Here is an 18924-nt window from a genome sequence, read left to right as displayed (position 1 = left end):
CGCCCGCGCCGACCCACGTGCCGCCCGGCCGGGCCGCCGCGCTGGGACATGCACGGCACCGCGCCCCGCCCGTGCGCCACGCCCCTCTCGCGAGAGCGGCGCCGGGACCGCCCCGCCCGCGCGCCGCGCATGCTCACCGCGTCCCGCTGGCGCCCGAGGAGCGCCCCGACCGCCCCGGCACGAGGAGGATTGCGGCCTCGCCCCCGCCCGCCGCCATTCGCTGCTGCGGCGCTCCTCCCGACGTCTCGCGGTGCGGCTCCCGGTCGGAGCCATCGGCCACGCTGCTCCTCGCTGCCGAGGGGAAGTTCCGGTAGCACGAGCCGGCGGAGCGCGACCGCTGCCTCTGGGTGCTGGGCTGAGGCGGGCGGAAAGGGGCGTCGGGGCGGGGAACGCCGCGCTCCGGGCCGTGGGCGCTTCGCCTTCGTTTCAGCGTGAAGTGGCGGCGATCCTCACAGCGCTGCGCGGCACGGAGCTGACGGCGCGCCGCGAGGAAAAGCTTTGGGGTGGCGGCCGGGCAGCGCTGCGCGCCGTGCTGTGCGCGGGCAGGTGGGCGCTGCGCGCATTTGCGGCGCCTGATCGTGAGATGTTTCCTTTACCGAAGGTCACGAGAGCGCGTGTAATGATAAACATTTGAGCTGTGGGGTCACAGGAGCTCAGCAGCCAAATGTTCAGAGCAAACATGTAAGTTTCTTCCCTTGTTTTGTTGTCCTGCCCCTGCCAGCGCCTGGCCTCACCTGTGTTTGTACGCTGAGGCCTTTACTCCTCTGTGTGCTTTGCATTGCTCTGAAGCAGGCTCCCCTTTGGCTCTCTGCCACTCTGGGCCACGTTCAGTCACGTCTGTCTGTAGACAGTTGGGTGGTCTCACACGCTGTAGACCTCTGCACGTGCTCTCACTGTGAGAAGAGCTGGAAGAACCAGTAAAAAGGGGAAAGAACCCTGGCTGATACTGCAGGGAGCAGGAGGACACAGGCAGCAAGTGAATGCACTTCTCAGAGTGCAAATTAAGGCAGAACAGAGCCCAGGACAGGTGAGGAGGCAGAGGCAGTCACTGCGACCCTCACCTAGCATCTTATCTGAACCACAAGTACTGAATTAATAAACAAGGGCTTGGGAAACTCAGCCCCAGTCAGGCCTGTCTCTGCTCTGCCTCTTCAGGACACAGTCACTTCACTTACCTGCGTCTTTAACGCCACGGTCTGGGTGAGCAATTCTTGTACAGCTCAACAAAGCCATTCTGCTGAGCATCCAACTCTGCACAGAATTTGTTGTCTGAGCATACTAGTCAGGAGCAGAAGCTGCAGAGCAGATCTTTTTTCATTTTTCTAAAGGACAGTGTGCTATGAAAAAAAACCCAACAGTTTAATAGTTCAGTGGGAGTTTCTTAAACACAGAGTTAGTCATCTAGTCATCACTATAATGCCATCATTACCTTGAGATGCAGCTGTCGAACTTCATCGTTGCGTTGAGCAGCAAAGTTGTACTTGTTTGAACAAGTTACATCATGGGAGGCTTTATTCTACGTTCTCCACCCACACAACCCTGCGATTTATTGTCACCTGAGAACTTGTTAATAATACCAGTGAAGAAACTAATGTTCCAAGGTGTTTAGAATTCACACACAAATCTTAAATTCTACTGGCAGAAACAGAACATCATTGCTTTGATAGGGAATAGTCAGTAGCACTCTTCACAGCAAGAAGAGTTTTAGTTCTTAGTTCCATGGCACTGTGCCTGAGCATGATATACTTACTCAGGTTAATGTGTTTTCTGCCTACTTTATCAATCCAGATGGGCTTAAAGGGAGGAAAGCAAAATAAGCATTTGATGATCACAGAAGTGACCAACTTGCAGTAGAACTCAGTGCTCTGGTAGGATGCTGAGCGGCAGATTTACAACATTTCATGCAATGGGTGTTTCTTAGATGTAGCAGTTTGCCCATGACAGCATTTGGTCACTTTAACTAATGGCTCTGAGCCACCCTGGGGTCAGCAAAGTGGGGCAAAGTCCAGGACATCTCTCCCCTGGCCCTCGAAGCAGTGCACTGTGATAAACAGAACGGCCACTTTGCTTTTATCTGCTGTGCTTCCTTAAACCAGCTGCACACAGCTGTGAAGCAGCCTGAGATGAGGCTGATCCTCACAGTGATGTTGCCGTTCAGAGGTGTCAGATTCAGCTCAGTATTTGTGCCAAAGTTGCCCTCAGTGCTGGCACCCCACCAGCTTCTGAAAAGGGCTTTCAGTTGTTACACCTGTGCAATTTTTGTTGTTTTTTAGGGTTCATAAGAAAGTCTGACATCGTTACAGAGAACTGCAATTTTTTATGAAACATCTGGGCTGTCTGAAGTGTGAATATTGAAAAGACTTGTTATCCCAGTCAGAGGTATTTGGAAATATTTATGCTGGCCAGAGACAACTTAGTATTTAGGAATTATCTACTCTTACTACAGGTCAGTCTTATTCAGGGGTTTACAGCAGTTTAAACAATTGCAGTTTTCCTTTTTGTACAGTTTTACCCTTATTTACCTCTAGAACAAAATTTGTACCCTTTCATCAAAGAAATTCCGAATTTAGACTTTTTTTTTCTTTGTAAAATATTCTGGCACATTGGTGCCAGCCGAGCAGGGATTCTGAAGCTGTTTCCAAATGGAGAAGTGGTTGCTCTGAGGATGCCACTTTTTTCCCTTGTGTAGAATTGTTCAACTGCATAAAGGCTGAGCTAAAATAACTCCCCTTTCATTCTGTACCACAAGTAACAGGGAAGGTCAACTGTCCAAAAGAAGAATGTCAGCATTTTTAGCAGCAGTCACTTAGCACGGCTGCAGAAAATACCTCTCTTAGGGCTCCTCTTTACACACAGTGCTGCTATTTCTGATACAGATTAATGAACATTTCCTCTAAAGTAAAGAAAACGTACTCCTATAGAAGATACTCAACTAATTATTCATAAAGGCAGCATATAAGTACTTATACATTTTTAGTGGAAAAGTATCCCCATAAAAGAGAAATATTTCTTTTTTGTCATAAAGGTTGCCTTACAGTTGAAACTTGAAGCTTTTAAGCGAGAAAAGCCCAAATGGACAAATTATACTGATGTGTTCTTTAAAGGCCAAGCAGCTGTTTTATTAAAATACTGAATTTACATTAAAAAGTCTGAGTCTTTCAATTATAATAACCTTACTGAAGTGACATGAAATCCATGACAAGGAGCTTGCTTTATTCTGTCCACGTTCTGTCCTCAGTTACCCACAGACACTTCTGCTACTATTCAAAACTGTGCAAGTTCTCACCCACATAGAAGCACGTTTGTCTGGAAAGACAAATCCCAAGGCAATTGGTTCTCATTTTCCCTAGGACAAACAGCTTTTCAACTCTCAGTTTCAAACCCATCCAAATCTGTGTCCCAAGAAACAGGAAAAGGATTTCAGAATATACCAACTCCCGTAAGTGAATGACCTTCAAACAACTTGAAGCAGGTTGAATTTACATTTTACTTCAAAAAAAGGCAAAGTACATGAGGAGCAGATGGGAGGAACAACAGTTACCTGAAACCAGGCTTCTACCACTTCTGCCTAAGCTTACCAGCTGTGTCTGAGGCTGCAGGGCTCTGCCCGCCCTGCCACACTTGCTGAGCACAGGAACAGGACTGTTTGTATCGAGGGAACATTTTCAAAGGTGAGGCCCGAGTGGAAAGAGTAAGATATCATACACAGTGTAAGTTTATAGTACACAGCTTTGTTTTTAAATGACGTAACGCAACAGCAGGAAGGAGAAGTAGTAGTTAACAATTACTAACACTAGAATAGTCAAATTTGTATGTTATACATATACAGCAACTAACTGCTTTACAAAAAAAGCAAAATAATACAATATATTGTCACATGTATTTACAGTGTAGTAAATATACTTTTCTGTCAAATTTTACACAAAAAATATTTACAGGTGAATATACTGCATTAAAAAAAATGGTGGGACCAACACTAAAAGTGACTTTCTGTGGTAAGTTTGTTGCATAACAGTAAGACGTGCTTCATTACATTTGTAAAAATTAAACTTAGGATGAAACAGAAAAAGCCCTAAAACCTACAACCCATTTAGGAAGAGAGCACTGGAATGCTCCCAAGTGCTCAGTCCACAATACTTATTTGAAAGGTTTCCTATTCCTGGAAACTTCATGCACATTAAAGCAGAAACATTGGCATAATTAACAGGTAGGTTATGTACTATTCAAATACTACTGAATTATCTTTAAGTCAGGGAAAATACAAACACAAAATGTTAATCATCTTTACAGTACTTAACTGTAGTTAGTACGTAATGGATGGCGTGTTCTGAAACAGGGGTGTCAAACATACAGTCCCCACAGTGTCGCTACGTGGTCCACGTGTTACAATCAGATTTTTCTGAATTTAAGTTTTCATTCTGAAGTACACAGACTGCACGGCTGCAGAGCTGATCCTCAGACCATGGGGAGGGCAGCCCGTGCGGTGCTGAGCGCCGCCTGAAACAGTGGCTGGAAGGTCTGAACCTGGGAGTCTCCCACTTACATCAGGTTTCAAGCCTGATCTTGAAGCACTGTCACCAGCAACTGACTGCTGCTCACTAGCATCAATGGAATGACAGGATGAGGAGAGGGACAGAGGCTGGATTAGAAACGGAGAGCGGTGCTCACAGGAACGAAACAGAGCAGGACACAGAATATGCAAAACAGGAAAAGGGAGCAAATAAGGAAGGATGTGAGAAAGAAAACAAAAAAGTGAAGCAATAGCAACGGCTATTACAGGGAGCAGGTTCTCATGGTGATGGATGACAGTAAGGCACTGACCAACCATATACTAATCAAAGTTTACGAATGAAAGGAAGGCGTTTTCCCCCTTGATCTAAGCACAAACGTCCTAAACCCTGGTGCTGCTGTGTACCGGGACAAACACAGCCCTGAATTACATCTTTGCTGTAGACTGTGGCCACCTAGAGTACTGCATTCATGTCTGGGCTCCCCGAAGGCAGATATGGACCTGCTGGAGCAAGTCCAGAAGAGGCCAGGAGGATGCTCAGAGGGCTGAAGCAGCTCTCCTATGGAGACAGGCTGAGGGAGTTGGGCTGTTCAGCCTGGAGAAGGCTCTGGAAGACCTCACTGCGGTCCTCGGGGGCTGCAGGAAAGGGCTGTCAGGGAGCGCGAGGGCTTCAAACTAAAAGGATAGACTTAGAGCAGGTAAAAGGAAAAAACTGCTCACGGTGAGGGTGGTGAGGCCTTGGCACAGGCTGCCCGGAGCAGCTGGGGGTGTTCCGTGCCTGGAGGTGCTGCAGGCAGGGCTGGTGGGCCCTGGGCAGCCTGTGCTGCTGGGAGGTGCTGGCAGAGGCTGCAACGTGAGCTTTAAGGCCCCTTCTGTCCAAACCTTTCCACGGTTCTGTGTCTACAGTTACACTCAAGTTCGGCTCTTTTTTCCTAAAATGTTTGACACCCCTGCTCTGAAAGTTCGGGTCACCTCTCTGAACTACAGAGTGAAAACGTTCAATGACTCCTTGCCAAGAAATAGAACAAATTAAATTTTGCTGACTTGCTTTATCAATGTATCATTTGTTTCAGTCAGGACTGAGAGCTTACAGTAATTCTGGTTCTCACTGAAAAGGTAATTTTGGTTTCACCATACTCACAGCTGTAAGAATGCATCAGTTCTTCTTTCATGATGCATTTTCTATTGAGGCAATGCAAAATATTAGAAGAGTTGCTCTCAAATGCACTCGGTCCAAACAGAGCAGAGCTGGCAGTTCATCTGGAATTATTTTTAAAGAAAATTTTCTCACAGAGAAACAACTGAACATTATCTTTTTGAATCAGTAAATCACAAGAGATTCTTTTTTCCTCCCACCTATGGAGGGAATAACTCTAAAGGCTTCTACAATTCATTGTCTTCAGCAAAACAGAAAGGGCTGGAAGTAGCTTGGTTCAGTATAATCAGGTGCAAACCGACAGCGATACCGAAGCTATGAGCAATTTGATGTACGAGATGAAAAAGGTTTTTAAATCAGTGACTCCCAAAATTACAAATGCATAGCAGCTGAAAAACATGGCACAAGTCACTGCTCTGTTCCTTAATTTAAGTCTAGCCTTGTAACCCTTCAACAGACCTAACAGTTCAGGGATCATGATTCCACTGCAGCTCCTACACAGTCAAGAGTAAAAAAATGTGGTTAATTGCACAAGTCTTCATATTTTCCAACGATTCTATTTCAAGATTGCTAATTCTACATTTTCATCCTGTTTTGGCAAACTATTTGCATATTAAGCTTGTGTTCATAGTTCTTCCAGGACTGTAAACAAATTAGAAGAATTGTTATTTTATGAATCAATACAATAAAGGCATTTATTTACATAAATGTTACATTGTTACTGTGTGGATACACGTGAATTATGTGCTATATCAATAAAATCTGAACACTTATAATTGTACCATTCTCTAATAATTTAGCTGTGGAGTTTGATTTACTGAAAGCCACTAACAAAATTGCACTAGAGGATTTTATTTTTTTCATATAGAGGATATACTTTTCTTCCCCCCTTCTAAAGCCATTTATAAGCTGTTAACTTCTAACATACAACAGAGATCTGAATCTAGGAAGTTTAACTGTTCTTTAGCAGTAGATTTGCTTAGCCCTACAACGAGCTGTCAGGCCTTTGTCAGAATGCCCATCCACCTCAGACCCAACGCTCTGCGCATCTTCAGTCCGTGCAGGTCATGTCTGTAGCACACAGTGCTACATCTTTACACGTCATGCAACATAGCAGCATATTATCACAGTCCCCATTGCTCATGCACTACCGTGGCTGGCAAGTCTTTCACAGTGATAGCAATTTCAGTTTCATATAAACCCCAAGTAGGAGCCCTTACAAACTAAAACCCCTTCAAAGTTCTGCAAGAGAAGTTTGATTGCAAATGTCTGTATTGATAGCAGAAATTGCACTGCAAACATTCAAACGTAACCTGGATTTGACAAAGCGTCACTTACTTTTAAATTTGTGTACCTTGAGCAAACATTACTGTTTTTATATCACTGCTTGGACGGCACAAAAGCAGTTTTGCCAAACAACCTCCCAGAGCTGAAAGTTAATCAATAAAATTTTCCCCTCTGTATCCCAACAGTTTATCTGCCAAGAATTTCTTGAAAGTGTGTATTGTTAGAAGGGCAAAACTAAAGCATACGTTAAATGGAAGAAAGAAGCAATAAATTTTAAACACTGCTATAGTGACACCATAATAGTCAGTTCTTGACAGTTTTCTTAGAATCATAGAATCTCAAGGTTGGAAATGACCTGCAAGATCATCCAGTCCAGCCATCCTCCCATCATCACTGCTACCACAAGCACTAAACCACATCTCGCAGCTCCTCGCCCAGGCGCCTCTTGAACGCTGCCAGGAACGGCGACTGCACCACCTCCCTGTGCAGCCACTGCACTGCCTGACCACTCTGTGAGAGAAGTTGTTCTTCCTTATGTCCAACCTAAACCTCCTCTGGTACAACTTGCGGCCATTTCCTTGGGTCCTGTTTGTTTCCTGGGAAAAGAGGCCAAACCCTCCTCACCACAGCCTCCCTTCAGGAAGTTGCAGGGTGCAGTGAGGTCTCCCCTGAGTTCCTCTTCTCCAGACTGAACCACTCCAGCTCCCTCAGCTGCTCCTCATCAGCCCTGTGCTCCAGACCCCTCACCAGCTTTGTTGCCCTTCTCTGGACATGCTCCAGGGCCTCAATGTCTTTTTTGTAGTGAGGGACCCAAAACTGAACTCAGTACTCAAGGTGCAGCCTCACCAGAGCTGAGTACAGAGGATGCTCACCTCCCTGCTCCTCCTGGCCACACTGTTTCTAATGCAGGCCAGGATGCTGCTGGCCCTCTTGGCCACCTGGGCACACTGCTGGCTCACGTTCAGCCAAGCATCAACCAACACTCACATTTCCCTTCCTCTTCACACTCACAGCCACTCAGCCCCAAAGCCTATAGCACTGCATGGGGTTGTTGTGGCCAAAATGCAGGACCCAGCACTTGGCCTTGTTGAAGGCCATCCCATTCACCTCAGCCCAGCGATCCAGCTTATCCAGATCCCTCTGAAGGGCCTCCCTACCCTCAGGCAGATTGACACCACCTCCCAACTTGGTGTAATCTGCAGAACTACTGAGGATCCCCTCATCTAGGTCATCAGTAAAGATATTAAACAAGATGGGCCCCAGTACCACAGTACCAACTCCGGGACGACGCCACTTGAAACGGTCTCCAGCTGGACTGAACTCCATTGACCATTCATTACTCATTGGGCACAGCCCTCAGCCAGTTCCTCACACAAAGCAGGGCAGACCTGTCCAGGCCACGGGCAGCCAGTTTCCCCAGAAGAAGCCTGTGAGAGACCGTGTCAAAAGCTTTGCTGAAGTCTAGGTAGACTACATCAACAGCTTTTCCCTCATCTACCATGTCCCTTGTCTTTCACTGTACAACCTTTTATAGTCTAGTTAAAGTACAGCAAAAAAAAAAAAAAAACTCCTTTGGAAAAAAGACAGTTTATCCAGTCTGGTCCATATACAGTCCAAGTGTTTGAAGCTATGGTCTGGGGAATGAAGAGACTCATGAAGCCTCCTTGTCCTCTCAATTTATTGCTGATTACTAGGAATTTAATCTAATCAATCAATTCTGGCTAAGCTCATTGTACTGCAGCTATTGTTAACTTTCTTTTAAGCACGGTAAAAAAAAGTCCACAGCTAAAAATCCTACAGGTTTGAATCAAAACCAGGATGATAGTAACTTCCCCTGGCTCATAAAGCCACTACCTTGAGAAGTGTGCAAACAGGATTAAGTATTAACACTTTCCTTTATAGAAGAAATAAACAAGGCGAATCACAGAAGCAAGGTAGAACCGTCTATGGGAAATGGCTTTCATTTTTGGACAAGGTATGTTCCGCAGTGTTGAAGAACTCACATCTCCTTTGCCTACGAAGTCCTTCAGGGTCTACAAGTGGTTCTGAAACACTGGCTTAAATAAAAAACAAAAGCAGAAAAAAAGTAAGAAGGCATTAAAATTGAGGCAATGTTTCAGGAGTTGATCATCTGGCAACATGGCTGACAGGATGGGAACTTGAAAAATTAAGTGCAGCATCACAACTGGTGGGGGGCCCTTTGCAAGAGGCCCACGTACGTCAGTCAGTTTCCAAAAAAAAAAAAACCCAAAAAAACGATCAAACAAAAAAAACAACCCCAAGTTTCACACAATCTTCTTAATGCTGTGACGTTTCAAGCTGCCAGCACTTCGCTGCTTTTGCACCTGGCTGGCAGAGCCGTGGCGCATCCTCCCGCTGTTGGTGTGGCCAGCGGTGGGCGAGAGCTCCACGTTCTCCTTGTCGATCCCTGGGAACACACACAGACCAACAAGTTAGCCTCGCTGCTTTGCCACCCTGCCGTCAGCACCATAACGACAGACATTTCTGCAAATGAACAGGTTAGCATGGAAGTGCCTTCACGGTACAAAATACTGTGACACCCTCGATGCCAGAATCAAGGCACCCTGCCGGACGACGCGGCGCCAGGCAACGGCGACACAGGTGGCACCCAGTGACTGCGCTCAGGATACAACCCAGGTCTGCCATGCGAACAGGTGGCGGCGGTGACAGCCTCTGGGAACACAAGCGGCCAGCAGTGCTGCCCTATAGCTGGGAAAGCACTTCAGACATCCAACTAACAAAATATTAAAAATAACTCGTAACTCTCTTAGCAGGAAGTAACACAGCCTTACTGGTGACAATGACTCGCAAATGAGAGAACTGATGCAGCTGTTTTATTGCAGTACTGCAATGTGAAGAATAGTTTTTTCAGATCAAATGTACAACTCTGAGCTCAGAAAGTACAGCCCCTGACCAGATCCAACACTTCCCTGTGCTAACCTTCGTAAGGACAGGAAAAGTCACTGCAAATACTCCTGAAATACCACTAGTAACAAACAGGGCAGTGAGACTCAGGTCCAGTTCAGGAGGGAGGGCAGAGTGCTGTGCTCTGGAGTTGCCTCAACACCCTGCAGCTGACAGCAGTGTCAGAGCTGCCTGTGCACGAGGCTGCTCGTTTGCAGGAGCACGTGCTCTGATGTATTTGTGGGCAGAATGAACAAGGGTACTTGAAAAGAAAATGCTCCATCCATACCCTCAAAAGACACCCTCACAAATCAAGAATAAAGAAACTCTAGGGCCAAAGCTTGGACATAACTGCACGATTGCTGACAAGACGTGAGTCTGGAAATTTTCATGACTGCTATTGCAAAAGTGCTGCTCTCCCAGACAAAGGCAGGAGGTAGAAGGTGAGGATGAAACCAGCCTCGATTTCTACCCCAGTGCACATACTGTCCTAGAAGCTTTAGATGAATTCCACTGTGTTGTGCTAAAGGAATCACATCAAACAGCCAACCTAAACAAACCCCTCCAGTGTAACTTCAGGCTGACATGATGACAGCACATGATTGGGTATGAACCACTGCTCTACATCTCTGGGATACAGTCTGTCATTTGAAGACATAAATGTCTTACTGCAGACATGCTTTCAATCAGTCATTACTTTTATGCTAACCCTACTTTGAGTTAATCACTCGTGTGGCAGCATCTTCGTGCAGCTGTCACTTTACTTCTGCTACAAAATGAGTATGCTTGAGGCACGTCTAACAACACTAAGCACTTACAGCACATGTGCAGCATTGGAATGAGTAGTAGGAAAGGTATTTTAATGGGAGAGACTCAAAGTATAACCAGCAGCAAAAATTAGGATGTCTGACAGCAAATGAAAAGGTTGGAGCAAAATCCTATCACTACAAACAGTATCTCCCACACTTCTATGTCTCATCCCTCTAAGAAATTGATTCTCATTGGCACAAGCAAGAATAGTGATTACACTCCACTGTTTCACACAGTTACAGTGAAAATCAAAACTACATTCAGAAGCTGTCTGTGGTCTGCTGTCCTGCTCCCTGTGTGTGTGAGCTCATGAAGTCACAAGCTATGATGAGAACAGGAAGCAACCTGCAAGGTGAGTAAAAAAAGTCTTTTGCAGTCTTATTTATTTATTTCTCCACACAGAAGCAGAAATCAAATGGTGCTGTGAGAATTCATTTTATTGAACCCTCTGTCTGCTGCAATTTAGTCCAAAGAATTTGCGTCTGCTTCCTGGCAGTGTGCAAATGATGCTGAAGCTGACCTCCTGTGAAACTAAAGAGCTCATGAAATAGCTTTACATTTTAGCTTAATATGTGCAGCAGAATAATTTCACATACCAAGCTTCCACTTCTCTATTACCAAATGTATCTTACTCTTGAAGATGTGACTTTTGCTGCTATTCCATTAAATATTACTAGCATCACACGAGAAATGCAACAGCTTAGCACTTACACTGAAGCCATTCCTGTGTCCAGGATTAGTAAACCACTTCTCATGCCACAAGCCCAACCCTAAAGCAGATCAAGCAGCATCTCGTGCAAATATGATGGAAGTAGAGAGTACCTTGATGAGGAAGCTGCATGAAAACTGCAGATTTAGAGCAAGGCAGAGAAGCTTTACAAACACAGAATGAAAGAAAAAACGTAAGTGAGTAATGTCTGTGACAAGGGATGGGGAGAGATGACAGACAAAACATTCAATGCAATTGCAAGAATGCAATCATGTTTGATGTGTAAACACATTTAAAGCATAACAAGATGGAATACTTGGCTGTATAAATTCAGTACATTTCCTTACCTATCAAGCACCGCAACTGCTACTGACCTGGGGAGTGCTGGGAAGTTGCGAGCGAGGTCATGGAATTGGAAAGGTTAAGGTTAGCAGTAATGCTAAGCTGGCTCTGCACTGCGGGAGGATACGGAGATGTGGGTGTCAGGAGAGATTCTTCACTGGTTTCCTCATCAATCCCAGGCAAATACGTGTCAATCAAGGCATCGAGAAACTTCACTATGAGCTCAGCGTAGTCTGGAATTTGTGTTTGCTGTGAGCGATGGGGGGAAAAAAAAAGGTTGGTTCACTTCCTCCCACTTTTCTGTCGATGAATTTCACCCCTAACTCACTGTAGGTTTCCAGTGTTTTTGCCTGAAATTTATAAAAAGCATCTGGAGGCAACTATGTGTGAAAATCCATCTGTGATCCTTCCCAGATTAATCTAAATGCAATACTACAGAGCACTCACAGATGTAATTTCAGTTCATCTAAGAACTGCAAAGCCAGAGGAGGGGGCTGTTCCATTCATAACGTTCAAAGCAACCGAACTTAAAATGTTATTAAGAGTATTTATTACTTGTACCCCCCAAAGCCTACTGACGGAACACTGCTACTCTGCTCGTACAGTTCTTGTAGCAATGACTAGAAGCAACAAATGGAAGCACAGATGGTCAATGGTTTCATTTCTTCTGTTGTAACATAGAATTTGTCCTTATGGAATTATCATTCTTAACGATTAAACTCCTAAACAGTAAGATAAGGATAACAAACCAGAGTTTCTGAACAATATTCCATGTCTTTTGAGTCTGCAAACTTCAGGGCGCTGAAAAGCTGTATTTACCACCTGTCTGCTTTTATCCAGCCTCAGTAAGTTTACCTTGAGTTCATCAAAATAGCTGCTGCAGGCTAAAAAACTTCTAGCCATAAAAGCAACCCTTATGTTACTGACTTGCTCGTGTCAGTTTTGTCATTTATCACTTCTCTGCATCATACCTGGAGCATCAGTGTGCTTCATAAAGAGAACAAAGGTAAAAATTGATGAATTTATCTCTTACCTTGGAAAATGGGCCAGCAAACCTCCACAACCCATTAAATCCAAAACCTACAACAACAAACTGAATGTTATGAAGGATTTATGAGGTCAGAGAGAATCCAAACAAAACTGATCAGCTCTTCTGCGAAGGCATTTTCATTAGGATATCTAACTTTGAATTCAGTAATTAAAAAAAATTACTTTGTAGATAAGAAGTTTGGTATTGGGGTGGAGACTCCTCATGGTAGACAACACTCTGAACAATGCCATGAATTGGATTCAACAAATTTGGATCTTGACACAACGACAAAAGGGTGTTGATCTTGGAATCCAATAAATTATGCCTAAAGAAAAGAACAGTGGGTTATTTTTTTCCACAAAATGAATATGCACCTTTCTAATCCATATCTAAAAAACTGCATTGAAAGAGTATCCCGAGGTACACTTTGTGTGTTTCGATATGTGCTTGGGTTACTGATTAAAAAATGTGAGTCTATCTGGGACAAAAATATATAAAACTGTAGATGTTGACTTATATAGAAAACTGTATGACCACGTGAAAAGTAATTTGATTTTCCACAGTACCAAATAAATGCCAAAGCCATGCAAAGTCACCAGGCTACTGTAATGGCAGCAGCGACACTGAAAGCTTTAGGGAGGAATGGATGGCTGCACAAACAGGCTCCTGGCTGCTCCCTGGCTGCTCTGCCAACCTGCCCAGACCCCAGACGTGTGCCAGTGGGCCGTCTGTAGCAGTGCTGTGTGAAGATTCCCATTCCCCTCAGAGCATTCCTTCTTCCCCTACGTTAAGTAAATGTAATGCTCTCGAACTGTGATGGACATTTGTCTCAAGCAAAGGACACACTGCTGCTCACAAAGTACAAATGATAAAGCACTTCACACATGCTTGCCCTGGTCCAGAGACATTTTATAGGAATGCCAAGTACAGAATCATCACAAACAGCTTCAGATACTTACACAACAGGAAAGACCTTTGGGAAGACAACACTGGCTTCTGCTAAATACTCATACAGAATCCGCTGGTCAAATTCATCAGTAGTGTACTTCACTAACGTTGCCTGTGATAATGCAAAGGAATAAATCAGCATGGTTCTGAGGGAGGCTGAGTAGTTACAGGCTTTTTTGCTTGTTATTGTAGTTTAAGGTTTTTAAGATTCCAGGATTCCAGAAGAAGCAGCATTACAGAAGATTAACTTGAAGACATGGAATTAAGTTGTTTTATGTCATGAGAAACAATAAGAACAGTTGGGTAATAGCTTCTATTTTGGTCCAAAATTAACTAATCAGTTTTTGACAGAACTGTGCAACTGAGTCTTTCTGCATTATAACAGGGCTGCAAGGTGTATTGGTGTACCTGGTGAAAGCACTAACGTTCTGGTTGCTATATTACAATTTAGTCAGGGTTTAAATTGAATTGTGCTGGTATTCTAGCAATCTTCTCTTCTTCTAAAATACGTAATACGTAAGAATAGCTTCTTGTTATATAAAATCAGTTTGTAGTAGAATTCTGTCAGGAAAAAGAATCAACTATTAGACATGTTCTGAACTATAATATAGAATCATGGAAATTCCAAATTTTCCCCTCCCGTTGTTTTTAATGGATCTATAAGAGTGATTCCTAGGAAGCGTGAAGAAAAGCAGCTAAAGAATAGAGTGGCACAGTGCATTCTAAGTTTGATCCACATGAATTCATGAAGCACCACAGGGAGCGTTTCTTTGGACGGTGAAAGAACATCAGAAAGTAACACACAATAATACACAGAAAGAAGGCTTACAAGAACTGTAAGCAGCAGTGCTTGAATTTTCGGATCAGTCAGAACTTCTTCATCCAGGAGAACATTTGACTCAGAAACAGAAACTTTTCGGAGATGGGGGTGCTGCTGAGGTGATATTCTCTGGGTTTCTGCCAAATAAAAAAGACCAACTAATCAAAAGCAAAATAAACCTGAGCCAGAACAGAATTATATTTTGCATAACAAGTTCAATTATATGCAAACTTCAGAGTTCACCAGAATTTCCATAAGGTATAAGAAAGCAACAATTATGCTGTAATACTAGCAGAGCTAGATTGTCACATGGGATGTATTATCAAATGGCAAACAATAACCCCAATTTCCTATTCAGTGAAATACAGGCCCAGGGGTGGTAAGTAATGTTCTCAGGGTCAGGCAGCAGACTGACATCAGATACAACAGAAGAACCCTGGTCTTGCATTGCAATTGGGGATGGGGTCACAGGAAGCAGATGTGGGAGAAGATGAAGAGAGGCATTCTAGGCATCACATCAGATTCCACTTGCAAAATCTGCAGCTAGGGCTCAGTAAGCCATAAAAAGCCAAATTTTACTTATTTCCCTCCTGCATATGGTACTTTATAGCTGCCCCTTATCCTGCATCTACAAACTGAGCAACTCTAACTCAAACCTCAATTGTCAGAGATATGGAAGACTACACTCTCCAGAAGCCATTAAGATATTTCTCCCTTACCTTGCAGTAACCTAAGCAAATAAACATTGAATTTGGAAATAATCCTTTGTATATAAATACAAAGCATTTATAATTAGCGTTATTCTGAAATGTTAGTCCTGTTTCTCACCCATTTCATAATCATTTTCGGCTACTCTCCTCATTTTGGGAGGCGTTGTGATTCCAGATTCCATGTCTTGCCTTTTAGGAGCCTTTGTGTCCGATATCAAATGGTCAAAACTTTTCCTTGTACCTAAAAACAATTTATCAGGAAATTAAAAACATTAAACCTAAATCCACACTTCAATATTTCTGATTGTCTGGCCAACCTACTATCCTGTCTGCAACATATCAATAGGAATCTGGGGACGTTTTCAGAGCTGGTAGAGAAACTACGGGTACACCATGCCGCTCTCCATCACAGTTTCCAAAATGCTTCACAATGCATATGAGAATAGCATGCAGTTTATTCAAGTATGTAAGCTGTGGGCATGCTATGGTTTCCTGCTCAACGCATCACATTGAATAAACATGCCAAAATGTGATTACTGAAAAGGAAGCAGTAACGGATTGTAATGAAAGAAATGCCTCTCTTCTTCCACGTGCACTCACGTAAAGTTATGTGGAGAACTCATCTTGTGTCACAGAATCATCGCATGCTTTCAGTTGGAAGGGCCCTTTACAGGCCATCTTGTCCCACCCCCGCAATGAACAGAGACATCCACAGCTCCACCAGGTGCTCACAGCCTGGTCCAGCCTGATCTGGACTGTCTCCAAGGATGGGGCACCACCACTTATCAGGGCAACCTGTTCCAGCGCCTCACCATCCTTACTGTAAAGAACTTCCTCCTTATATCCAAACCACATCTCCCCTCTTGTAGTTTGAAACCATTGCTCCTTGGTCTGACACAACAGACCCTGCCAAAGAGTCTGCTCCCCAGAAAACTGAACTGGCATCTGAATCTTAAGTATCTCAATTATGGTTTTTGTTTTTTTTTTTTTTTTAAATCACTTCAGCATGCCCATTCTGAGTAACATTTCCCATATTCCTGATCAAAGCAAACCAAATTATTCCTCTTCAATTGTAGTGTCCTCTCTTTCCGTTTTGTAGAAACCATGTGCATTGCTCTGAATTAGGAGTAAGTACTAAAAGTCAAAACAAATGCAAGTATAATTTTTCTCCAGTAACATTTCATGGAGTATCCTGTAGACAAATGAGTAAATTAGGCATCTTAATAACCTAGAAGCTTTTTAGTGTTCGCTTGCGAAGGCTGCCCCATATCCAAACTCATGGACTTTCGTGTTCGAGGGCTTATCTGTCCCACTGTTGGGTAACTGGCAGCCAGATGTCTGTCTGAACCCTTTGGTGACGACCATGGTTGATTTTCCTTTAGTGTCCTGAAAGTGCAGAGAAATTAAGAAAATCTTTAAAACTTTTGCATATTCAGACATTAATTTTCCAGCTAGCCAAAGTATCCTATATTAAACCCATATTTTCTAGCAGGTTAATCTCCCAGAAAAATGTTTTAATAAAAAGTATTTATTTGGCTAGAAAAATGTCTGAGCTAGTAAAAACTAACAGTCTGGTATGAACCTAATGCTGAAGAGCTGAAAATAAAGCAATAAACCATAAGCAAATCTGCTCATAAGGCAAAATGTAAGACATTAAACATCTGCTGCTCCATACTGGGTACTAAAAGGAGAGGTACTGAGTAAAGTGCTCCGCACTGAGAAAATCTGACTCTGCATGGCACTTCAGGGTTGACTTCCCAGCTTACTTCTGTGGCTGCATATAGACAATGGATAAGATGCCAAAGTTTCCCAATAACAGGAATCAAGCAATTACTTAGCATCTCCTTACTTCTTAAAAAGACAATTTTATTCTAAAATGCAAATGAAGAATGAGGTGAGATTAGGTCTCACAGAAAGGGGTTATCAAAAAAGATTAAGAATCTCCAAAGCCATTAACTGAAGTCTGAAATTGCTTCAGAGATCTCAAAATCATATTCAGAGAAATCAAAATCATGAACAAATTTCCCTATGATTCTCGGTCACAGCAGCATGTTGGTCAGGAAGCACTAATGTGCAGGTGAACATTAACTCAGCTTTAACGAACAGGAGGTTTAGTTTTCTATATATCATACCTTACCTTTAGATAACTTAGTAAAGAAAATAGAGATTGAAATTTGGGTAACTTTTATAATCGAAAAGAAAGACAACCAACCTATAGCTAGTGTCACTGTGATGTATGGGGTATGTATCCATAGGCACGTTTTCCATTGCGACGTCTGTCAACAAGAGAGACTTCCTATGTTTTAGGCTGCAGCGACTTCGAACCTCCTCAGACACTGTCAGCAAAGCTAAATTAAAAAAAAAACAAAGTTGGTGCAAATTTTCTATGTCAGGAATACACTGAAGAATGTAAGCATCTATTTACATTTTTTCTTAGTACAAAAAAGACCTCAGAGATGTAATTACACCTCACTGAAATGTACAGATGAAAAGTCGGTCATTAAAAAATAATTGTATTCCCCAAATAGCTAAAATTCCATGATCTAAACATTTGCCCTCATACAGCCATGTTTTCTGTTTCCAGACCACTAGAAATGTAAATTCTGCAAGGAGCAACACACTTCAGAACTTAAAACCAAACACCTCCAGTCTCCCTGAAGCATTTTGGAAGTTGCACAGTAGGTCCTGAGCCAACAAGCCTTCAGACCACACTGCGTCAGTGACGCACAGCAGCCCAACCCAGACTCCTGTCCAACTCCAGTTACAAGTTTCCTTCATACTGATAACAGTCATTGGCCTAACACCAGAAGACATTCCCACAACAACCCACTCCTTTCCAGTTAATGCAAGTTCAAAAGAATGTTTAATTTCACCTGCTAGGTAAGCCACGCTCTGGGTGTTCACCTCGAACTTGTCACAGTTCCTGTGTTTGTTAACCAGAGCTAGTAGTGTATGTAGAATCCTGACTGTTCTTGCTACAGTAGTAGGTGAAGGATGCCTGTACCCTGCAAAATGAGGTTTAAACACCAAATCCTGTATTTAATTTTTGAATACATATTTATGAAGCACAAATATTTTTTAAAAGCATTTATAAATACTTCCCAGCATGTTCTCAGGACACTTCATATGTAGAGTAATGAAGTACAGCGCTAACAGAAATTGCACATTCAGGACTATTAATTCAGTCCCTCTGTCCAAAATCACATAATTACAAATGTCTGTGCATATATTGCATCCATATCTCACAAATCAATCTTCAGTGAGGAGATACAGGCAAGCACAGAGAAAGAAAGTATTCTGGGAGAAAGAAGTAATGTATTGCAGCAAATGAAACCACACATTCATTTTCGCACACGAGCAACATGCACTCTTACCTTTCAAGAGGTGCCCCACTAGTGCAAAGTTGAAATTGGAGTTGAAATTTAGCCCAACAAAATGATCCATCTGTTTGCAGTGCCATTCAAGTGGTCTCCTGATCTCCATGAACACCTCCTCTGGGCTCTGACTCACAGAAAGTAAGACATAAGAATATTTCATACAAGCATAGAGTGGTTTTGGCTGGGACCTCAGCGCACATCTCCTGCCATGGGCAGGGACACCTCCCACCAGCTCAGGCTGCCCAGGGCCCAGCCAGGCCTTGAGCATCTCTGGGTATGGGGCACCCACAGCTGCTCTGG

The 18924-nt window shown here is 43.4% G+C and overlaps 1 protein-coding gene across 3 annotated transcripts in view; it reads right to left on the bottom strand.

Annotated features, from left to right (window-relative positions):
* Positions 1-3468: 3468 nt before the first annotated feature.
* NF1 (neurofibromin 1) overlaps positions 3469-18924 on the bottom strand; it is an 81128-nt gene continuing 65672 nt past the window's right edge. For 2 of the 3 annotated variants that reach the window (XM_052688439.1, XM_052688443.1), the window contains 11 exons: positions 18622-18748; positions 18121-18252; positions 17460-17595; positions 16476-16633; positions 15366-15488; positions 14547-14674; positions 13729-13829; positions 12952-13094; positions 12773-12819; positions 11772-11988; positions 3469-9381 (listed from right to left, as the gene is read on the bottom strand). In XM_052688439.1, coding sequence (XP_052544399.1) covers positions 9239-9381; positions 11772-11988; positions 12773-12819; positions 12952-13094; positions 13729-13829; positions 14547-14674; positions 15366-15488; positions 16476-16633; positions 17460-17595; positions 18121-18252; positions 18622-18748 — 1455 coding nt within the window. In that variant the 3' untranslated portion in view covers positions 3469-9238. Of the gene's footprint in view, positions 9382-9786; positions 11562-11771; positions 11989-12772; positions 12820-12951; positions 13095-13728; positions 13830-14546; positions 14675-15365; positions 15489-16475; positions 16634-17459; positions 17596-18120; positions 18253-18621; positions 18749-18924 lie in introns of those variants that run through there. The other variant, XM_052688442.1, reaches the window with a different exon arrangement.

The sequence above is a fragment of the Tympanuchus pallidicinctus genome, unplaced genomic scaffold, assembly GCF_026119805.1.
Source record: "Tympanuchus pallidicinctus isolate F22 unplaced genomic scaffold, pur_lepc_1.0 scaffold24, whole genome shotgun sequence".
Classification (NCBI taxonomy): Eukaryota; Metazoa; Chordata; class Aves; order Galliformes; family Phasianidae; genus Tympanuchus; species Tympanuchus pallidicinctus.
The sequence above is the reverse complement of the archived record's forward strand: the minus strand, read 5'-3'. Positions and strand labels throughout refer to the sequence as shown.